This window comes from Stenella coeruleoalba (genome assembly GCF_951394435.1).
Source record: "Stenella coeruleoalba genome assembly, chromosome: 2".
NCBI lineage: Eukaryota > Metazoa > Chordata > Mammalia > Artiodactyla > Delphinidae > Stenella > Stenella coeruleoalba.
The window spans coordinates 36,655,567-36,665,239 of NC_137147.1; the positions used below are offsets into that span (position 1 = coordinate 36,655,567).

The 9,673-nt window shown below is 44.1% G+C and overlaps 1 protein-coding gene across 6 annotated transcripts in view; it reads right to left on the bottom strand.

Moving 5' to 3' along the window:
- MTHFD1 (methylenetetrahydrofolate dehydrogenase, cyclohydrolase and formyltetrahydrofolate synthetase 1) overlaps positions 1–9,146 on the bottom strand; it is a 59,459-nt gene extending 50,313 nt beyond the window's left edge. The window contains exons 1-2 of one of the 6 annotated variants that reach the window (XM_079912881.1): positions 7,894–8,813; positions 5,678–7,189 (exon numbers count right to left, since the gene is read on the bottom strand). In XM_079912881.1, the coding sequence (XP_079769007.1) occupies positions 5,678–5,745 (68 nt within the window). In that variant the 5' untranslated portion in view covers positions 5,746–7,189; positions 7,894–8,813. The other 5 variants (XR_013827083.1, XM_079912879.1, XM_079912880.1 and 2 more) reach the window with 5 other exon arrangements.
- Between the last annotated feature and the right edge of the window lie 527 nt (positions 9,147–9,673).

The window sequence follows — 9,673 nt, forward strand, 5'->3', positions numbered from 1 at the left end:
TCAGTACTACAAGGTGGTATAGGTGGAAAATGTTGTTTCAGCCCAGTAGGTTAAGAGCAAAGAACAAAATGTTCTGTATTTTCTATGCTATAATTTAAATGGGTCTAAGTATGCATTTTTTTCCCCTAAAAAAGATTATAGCTTGAGATCAGTTATACTGACTCCCTTAAACTTTTTCTAAGAAGCAGGACTGTTTTAAAAGTTGCATTAGCAGGGATATTCTTCCAACTACAAAGATTTGTTTAAAAGCTAACACTTGGGCCTCTGAGACATGACCAGAATAGCAATGAGACATTTTTAAGTCTCATTTTAAGCCACAATCAGCAAGAACTAGACAGCCCAGAACACTAAAGCAACCAGTGGAAAATTTTCTGCCCTGGTGAGGAAAAAAGAAAAAAAATCAAGACAATTGTAATTACGTCTCTGTTAAGTCCCTTAAAATTTTTTTCCTGCCCGGTTTTCTTGGTTGGCCACTAACTGAAGCACCTTAAAACAAAAAGTGGAATAACAAAAGCCAAGTGTCAGGTGTGTCTGAAGTTGAAGAAACTACAGAAGAAGAACATGGAGAGAAAAATTAATACTCCCTCCCTCGTCTATGTTTATTTTAGGGTCATAGAGCTGTGATGAATTAAATGGTGGGAACCCCTTTAATTTTTATAGCTCATTTCCAGAAAGTATAAATGCTATAATGGAACAACTTTCGAATCACTGAAACCTCCTAAATAAACAGAAACTTCCTTGAATTGCAGATGCCTCCCATTTCTATCCTCGGCCCCATGAGTTATACCATCCTGGTAAAGATTCTGGGGGCAAAGTGAGGCAGAAGTGGGCATGTGGAGAAACACCCCTGATCCCTGAATAGAACTACACATGCCAGTCACACCATCTTCCATCAACATTCTCTAAAATCTAAGGGAAGACATATCTCAATCTTGATGTAGGAGAAATCAGTACAAGAGTGCCAATGAAGGTAGCAGGACCAAGTAGCAGTAAACCATTGAAGTCTCTCTGGTCCTGATGGACAGATACTAGTAAAATAGTCATAGCTAATTAAACATGAACAGACACAGATGCAGTTTTAACTAAGTTGCTACTGGTATCTAGTGGGTAGAGGCTAGGGATACAATCACATATCCTACAATGCACGGGACAAAGAACAACAAAGAATTGTCCAGCCCAAATGTTAATAGTGCCCAAGGATGAGAAACCCTGCTACTGGCCAATAAAATGCAATGTTTGCGGTTATCTTTTCTAAGGTGCAAAAATCACAGTGGAAATCATTTATAGTTCAACCTGTCAAAATTTGTTTGAATCTCTATGGATAAGAGTTATTTGCGTGACTATCAGTTTTCTCCAAGTTGACTTCTCCCACATATAGTTGTCAAAGAGCCTAGTCAACAAAAGTCAAAGGTGTACATCCCTACAGAATCGCATCACCCTTGAAGAGTCCTAGTCAGAGCCTAGTATCTCTAACAGTCACCCAGATCTCTTGCCTCAAGTCTTGTACAATTATTCCTCAAAAAGTCCACTATGAATTCCAACTCATTCTGTTTTACATAATGGCCTATTTTCAAATTTTGGACATTTTATGATTGAGAAAAAAAAAGTATTGCTAAAATAAAATGTAACAAGGACATTTCAACAGAAGCTACAGGTAGGAAAAGGAGGCAGTAATGGGTATTTAGCTACATGGCTAAGAAATCTACATGACGGGAAAAAAGTTGCCCAGTCAACAAACACTGAAATGTAGCACAGGCTTAGAGGAATTTGCAAGTGATCTTCAAAAGGTCCACAGAGGGGACTTCCCTGGTGGCGCAGTGGTTAAGAATCCGCCTGCCAATGCGGGGGACATGGGTTCGAGCCCTGGTCCGGGAAGATCCCACATGCCGCGGAGCAACTAAGCCCGTGTGCCACAACTACTGAGCCTGTGCTTTAGAGCCCGCGTGCCACAACTGCTGAGGTGCGCACGCCTAGAGCCTGTGCTCCCCAACAAGAGAAGCCACTGCAATGAGAGGCCAGCGCACGGCAACAAAGAGTAGCCCCCGCTCAATGCAACTAGAGAAAGCCCGCGCACAGCAACGAAGACCCAATGCAGCCAATAAATAAATTAATTAAAAAAAAAAAAAAAGGTCCACAGAATAGGCCTTTAAGTAACTAATCAGAGAAAAATCAAGAACATTCATCTTCAACATGCAGGGCTATTCTAAACAAGGACAGACATTTCTCACCCTCCCCCACCCCCACAAGGAGACTGTTGTTATAAGATTTTACAATGCAGTACAACACAAATGTCTGATTTCATCTGCTTTATTTTCATTTTGTTCATTTGCTGTTTTATGTTTCATTACAACTGTTACACTGCTAAAAAATTCTTCAAATTTTCTGAAAAACTTAACATGTAGTTCCTTGTAAAAACAATTGAGGCCACCTAGTGTTCCAAGAAAGGCATATATTTCAAATTCCTAGTTAGTTAAGTCAAATTAAAAGATTAGGGCTTCCCTGGTGGCGCAGTGGTTGGGAGTCCACCTGCCGATGCAGGGGACACGGGTTCGTGCCCCGGTCCGGGAGGATCCCACATGCCGCGGAGCGGCTGGGCCCATAAGCCATGGCCACTGAGCCAGCACATCCGGAGCCTGTGCTCCGCAGCGAGAGAGGCCACGACAGTGAGAGGCCCACATAACGCAAAAAAAAAAAAAAAAAAAAAAAAAAAAAAAAAAGATTAAATTACGTCCTTGTTGAAGAACATATTTGCAAATGATGCAACCAACAAGGGCTTAATTTCCAAAATATATAAACAACTCACATAACTCAATAAAAAACAAGCAACCCAATCAAAAAAACGGTCAGAAGACCTAAACAGACATTTCTCCAAAGAAGACATACAGATGACCAACAGGCACATGAAAAGATGCTCAACATGACTAATTAGAGAAATGCAAATCAAACCTACAATGAGGTACCACCTCACACTAGTCAGAATAGTCATCATCAAAAAATCTACAGACAATAAGTGCTGGAGAGGGTGTGGAGAAAAGGGAACCCTCTTGCACTATTGGTGGGAATGTAAATTGGTGCAGCCACTATGGAAAACAGCATGGAGGTTCCTCAAAAAACTAAAAATAGAGTTGCCAAATGATCCAGCAATCCCACTCCTGGGCATATATCTGGACGAAACTATAATTCAGAAAGATACATGCACCCTTATGTTCACAGCAGCACTATTCACAATAGCAACACATCCAATAGCCTGGCTGGGTGGCCAGCAGAAGGTCCCACTCTCAGGAACTCTCACTTGCTCTCCTGCACAGGCTCCCAGAGTGAAGCCAGCTTTGACAGTCAAGGTTCCATGGACCTTCAGAAAGGCCCACACTTTGGAGCTCATTACAGGCAAATCGTTTTAAGCACAAAAAGGCCTTCAGGTACTTTGTCTACAGGACAAAATGAAAAGCTTATCAACTTCACTGTGGTGAGCAAACTCTTTTTACAGAAAATAGTTCTTCTAACCCTGTAGCTAAACATATAGTCATGGTTCCATTTTTATCTTTGAACAATAGGATACATTCTAATTTTAAGGCTCAAGATAATAAGCCAGCTGCCGCAGATAAAGCTTGGATAAACACAAACATCACTTGCTTATTCAGCAGGTACTCTCTAAGTACCAATTTATTACAACTTAACTATGTGCCAGAGACTGCTCTAAATGCTTTACAAGTCATGACTCATTCAATTTTAACAACCTTGTGAATTAGGTGGCCAACATATAGATGAGGAAGCTAAGGCACAAGTAGGTAAACTAAGTCACCCCCTGATTCTGGAGGAGGGAGCAGCACTGTGACTAGCTCTGGGGATACCACCCACAGGGAGCTGTGTTACAAACACACCAACCCGCTCTGCTCAACCCACAACTCAGAGCACCTTCTCTCAGTGGCCTGACAAGTGGCAAACCATCTGTCTCTTCAGTCTTTCTAAAAGACTTAATCAAGAAAAATGCCACCCATGGAGGGAGCAGGCTCAACTATAGCAAACAAACAGAAGGAAAGGTCAAACAAATCACACAACACTTAGCAGGCCCCACTCTGAAAAGCACACGTATATAAGAATTGTGGTTTCTGGTCTAAAAGCCAAATCAGGGCAGTTCTTCTGACACTATTTTCCACCCCTGCCTTTGTATAATCTCTTTAGGAGGTCCTCCCTTAAGCCAGGGTAGGCTCTCACCACCATCGGTGCTCTTTCCCTCAGCCCTTCTACTCACCTTCAGCTTCTCGGAGGCCATCACTGCTGACCCCAAAGCAGTCATTTAATAACTGGTGAGGTCAAAGGTCCATGGCACAGGCTGTGTTTTTGGTCAGGAACCCTCTTACATTGGCAGGCTCACGGCCCCGCCTCCTTCAAATCTTCGCCCAGAAGTTCCTTTCACAATGAGTATGAGCTTAATTCCCATATTCAAAATTATAACCCCCATGCCTCAGAAATCTGTCCCTCTTCCCTCCTCTGGTTTTCTCTGGCATTTCTCACTACCTTACATTCTGTTTTACCAATTTTACCATCTGTCTCTACGTATCAGGACAAGAGACTCCACGAGGGTAGGGATGTGGGCTGTTTTGTTGACTGTTATAGTCTCGTGGCTTTGAAGAGTGCCCGGCATATAGGAGGCACACAGATATTTATTAAGTGAATAAATATCCAAAAACAGATATTTGTCCCTAACCCTCAGATCTCCCCCAATTTTCAAATCCAGGCTATAACCTTGGAACTCCCCTAAGGAAGAAATGGAAGTGTTCCTTCCAAAGGGACACAATTGGCAACCAGATCCAGGTTTCCCATAGGCAGAGAAGGAATCTGGAATGATGAATTTTGTCCAGTCCTGGCTACCAGAAAGATATAAAGGGAGAATAAATAAAAGTAGAGAAAAGTCAGGGATGGCCTTCTCAGCAGAATGGGAAACACGGCAAGAGGAAGACTGCTATAAAGAAAAAAAAATTAGTTTATGAAATTCCTTTTAGCAAAAGTAGTAAGTGCCTGACAAAGTAAGAAGCACCATGTACTGGGTTAAGACCTTGGTTCTAATTGAGCCTCTGCCATTAACCAGCCAAGTAACCTTTGGCCAAATCACAACACTTTTCTTGCCTCAACTATTTCCTCAGCTTGCAGGATAGGATGGGCAGTGAACTAGATTTTAGAGAAATTCTGACTGTGGAATTCTTGACTTGCCCCATCCTTCCTCCCTCAAGGAAGAAATTTTGCAATTCATATACTACATCAGACAAGAAACTGCCCAGGGAGCTTGAAGGCTTGCAAATTGGTCCCCAGAGAGGCCCAACAGTGGTGGCAAACAACGAAGCTGACCTGCAAATCTGGGGAATGAGGGACCCTTCCCTTTGACTCCAGGATCCCTGGCTGCAATGCAAGAAGTTCACTTACCTTTCCTCTCAAGAGTGTCCCTGGCCTAGTAAAAGAGGAAGGTAGGGACACCCTGCCCAGACCTTCTACCTGCAGCCCAACCTGCTCAAGCTCTAAGAACCACCTTCTTGTTCAGGATTCCCCCAGGGCCATGGCCAAGGGTCAGCTGCCTGCTGCAGCCTCAGCATGGGGAGCTGAGGGACTGCACTACTTCATCAACCAAGCAGGCCGTCTCCCGTTCCAGAGCTCCTCTTCTCTGAGGAATTGTGAGCTCTACCTGCTCCTGGAGTCAAGCTCTCCATGAAGGTCAAGGTGCCAAGCTGTGGCAGCATCTGAAAGAGCCATTTTATAAGCACATTAAAGAAAAATCTTCGGTAAGCACAAAATCCTTAGTCTTGGTGCTTGTTTATGAATTGTGTTAGTAGGAACTAGTATCAATTAGTTCAATTGATTGCTCAACTACAGGGCACTGTAAAAGGTTAGCTATGTTACTTCTGAGCCAACAAGGGAGAGGAACAGTACCTGGAACAGTCATTTCCAGAGAATGCTTTCAGTACCTGCCACCAAATCACTGCCCTATTCCTCCTCATTGATGAAACTTGGACTTAAGCATTAAGGCTTTAGGGACTTTCCTGGTGGCACAGTGGTTGAGACTCTGTGGCCCCAATGCAGGAGGCCTGGGTTCAATCCCTGGTCAGGGAACTAGATGCCACATGCATGCCGCAACTAAGTTCGCATGCCACAGCTGAAGAGCCCGTGTGCCGCAACTAAGACCCAGCGCAACCAAGTAAATAAAAAAAAATATTAAAAAAAAAAGAGTTAAGGCTTTAGATAAGTGGTTCTCAACCTTCAAGATGCATTAGAATCAAACAATGAGCTTTTAAAAGATTTTTAAAATATTGAGTCCAGTGGCTTATTGCTAGAAATTCCAATTAAATCAGTCTGTGTGGTACCAAGCATTGACGCTTCCTATGAATATAATTTAGTAAAACTACCTTGGAAAAGATTGGCAATTTCTACTTATATAAAACTGCTCATATATATGTCCTATTACTCCACAATTCTACTCTTAGGGATGTAACCAACGGAAAGGTATATATTATATGTTCCATGAAAAGACATATGAAAGAATGCTCATAGCACTATTCATAATCACCCAAAACTAGAAACCAAAATGTCCATGGATAAGCAAATAGTGGCATATTCACATAGAATACAAAACAGCCATGAGAGTAAATGAACTACAACTACTTGCAACATGAAATAATTTAAGAAACACAACATTGACTGAAAGAAGCCAGACACAGAAGACTTTATACTGTATGATGTCATTTATATAAAGTTCAAAACCAGGCAATACTAATCTGCAGTGTTGGAAGTCAGGATAGTGATTACCTTTGTTGGGGATGGTGATGGGATGGGAGTGAGAGAGGGGCTTCTGGAATGCCAACAATGTCATTTCTTACTGGGTGCTACTCAAGTTCAGTAATGAAAAACTCATTGAGCTCTACACTGATGACAGTTGCACTTTTCTGTATGTATTCATATGTAAATAAAAAGAAATATCAAAAACAAAAAGCTCCCAAGGTGATTTTAATCTGTAGCTAATGTTGAGAACCATTGAAATAGATCTCAAGGCCAGACTTCCCTGGTGGTCCAGTGGCTAAGACTCCACGTTCCCAATGCAGGGGACCTGGGTCCCATCCCTGGTCAGGCAACTAGATCCCACATGCTGCAACTAAAGATCCTGCATGCCGCAACGAAGACCCCGCAGGTGGCAATGAAGATCCTGGCGCAGCCAAATAAATAAATAAATATTTTTTTAAAAAAAACGGAATGAATCTAAGCAACTATCACTGTCAAAGAGATAATGAATCAATCATCTCTGTATACATTAACTAATTACTAATCTTTAACAGCTAACTTGTACTGAACACTTATTATGTACCAGGAACAATTCTAAATGCTCTTCAGTTAGGAACTCATTTAATTCTCCTAACAATTCAATGGCCTAGATATTATCTTTATTTTACATTTGAGAAAATTTTGGCACAGAGGATAGCTAATTTGCTTAATGCCACAAAACTAGTAAGGAGTGAAAGAAGGTTTCTAGGTGTTTTGGATATAGACACAAATAAGACAATGCATGTATTTGCCCTTATGGAGCTTACAAGTATATTTAACTTGCTCCCCACTCAACCAAAACATATCCAGTAAGCACCTATTCTCAGTAGCCTGCCAAGAAGCAAACCTAAACTATCTCTTCACAACCAGTCTTTCTAAAAAGAAGATTTTACCAAGAAAAGCCACTGATTAAGTGACTGGGTTTGAAATATAAGCAAACAAAAAACGAAGGTCAAGCACAAACAATGCAGTTTAGCAAACCACATGCAGAAAAGCACTCAGATGTACGTATTGTGATTTCTAATGTAAACGTTTGGGGTTCCTCCTCACCAATGTGAAAGATTCACCACCATCTAATTTACATCTCACCTTCTTTGTCCACCATCTCTATCTTCCAGGAAACTCAAGGTGGGTTTCACTGCCAATGACTCTATAATTCACTCAAAAACCTCTGCTCACAAAATTAGGGCTTCACGGGGCAATTATTGTTGCCAGCTACAGTTGTTACCAAATAACTGGTGAGGTCCAAGGTCCCAAGAGCAACCTCCAGGTGGATCACACAAAATATATCCTTTCCCCTTCTACTTTCATCTTTCCCCACCAGTCACCTCCCAGACAAAAAACAGCCAGGTGTTACTCCCAGGGAATTAAGTCTGGCAATCATATACACTAGCGAAGCATTCAGACTTCCCATAGGGTAGAAATGGCAGAGGTCAAAAGGAATAGAAAATACTGTCAGGACTCAAGAGCCAAACTAGAAAGTAAATCTAGGACCAGGACACAGGAGATAGCTGTTAGAGGGGCATGAAATTGACGGAAAAAGAAAACGTTTAGTGGGTTCCACTTAGCAAATGATGACTCTGGTGCAGTGGGTAAAGCTATGGTCTGGAAGGAGACTCTCTGCCACTAATCAGCCTTGTAACCTTGTTACCTCACTAATCTCAGTCTCCTCACCTCCAAATTACAGGGCAAGGGAATTAACTGGATTTCTGAGTTCTGACTGGGATGCTGCAGACAACCCAAACTACTCTTTCGTCTGGCAGCTGCACTTCTGGGAGCACAGTCGTCGGGGTAAGAGGACTTGTCCCAGAAGCATAGGAGCCAGCGGGCACAGCCACCAGGCCCCTTTCTTTGGTTGTAGGGAACCGGCCTTCAGGTGTGAAGGGCTCAGGACAATGTCCCCCCTCTCCACCCGGCTGGCCAGACTCTTAGGCTCCAAGTCTCCCTCCCGCAAAAAAAAAAAAAAAAAAAAAAAAAAAAAAAAGGGTCCTTAGGGACCTGCACACCCTGCTCACAGCCCTTGCCGGCAGCCCAACACGCCCTAACAACGACAGGTCCTTACGCAGAGATGACCTTCCCGTTCAGGATTTCCGCCGGCGCCATGACCTCTATATAAGTCCGCTGCCCACAATGGACACCGACAAAATCGAGGCTCGACTCGCTCCACTGCGGCGCGGGATTGCCCAACACACGCGCTTAGCGACTGCCCAGGCCGACCCTGCTACTGCGCGTGCGCCCCCGGTCATGGATGCGCGCGTGCGCAGTCCAGACGGACGTAGGCCCCTTAGACAGCGAAAAGCTGAAGAGTAGAGGGTCTGAAATGCCACGGGAAGATGAGGGAACTCTGTGGAAGGCTGGATGGAGGAAATAATTGGCTGGTGGAAGGACCCTTGCGAGAATGCGCCATCGTGTGGGCAGGGAAGCAGCTGAAGAGGGAATCACCCCCGATTCCAGCCTTTAGGTGGCGGGGCAGTGGGCGGAGCCAAGGGGCGGTCTCGCGGGAGACCAGTTTGGCTGGCGCCGGAGGCCTGCGTGGGCTGAGGGGGCGGGGCTTCTACTGGAGTGTTGTGCTCCGGCTCCCGCGTGGGGAGCTTAGGTGGGCCCCGGGCTGGTCGGCAGGGGCTACGCCTGCGGAGTGTGAGGCAGCGTCCGGCGTTCTCGTTCCCAGGCTCCGTCAGACTGGTGTCGAAACTGAATCGGACAGTCTGGGTGGCGCCTCTGACTGCTTTAAAAATCTCCTCAGGTGAAGCTGATACTCCGCCATGGTTGAAACCCAGCCCGCTGTTTCAGGCCAGTGGAGCTGGAGCGCCGCGTGGCTCCCTCAGGGTGTGGATAACCCCAAGTTGGCCAGTACGGGGAGGTCGTCAGC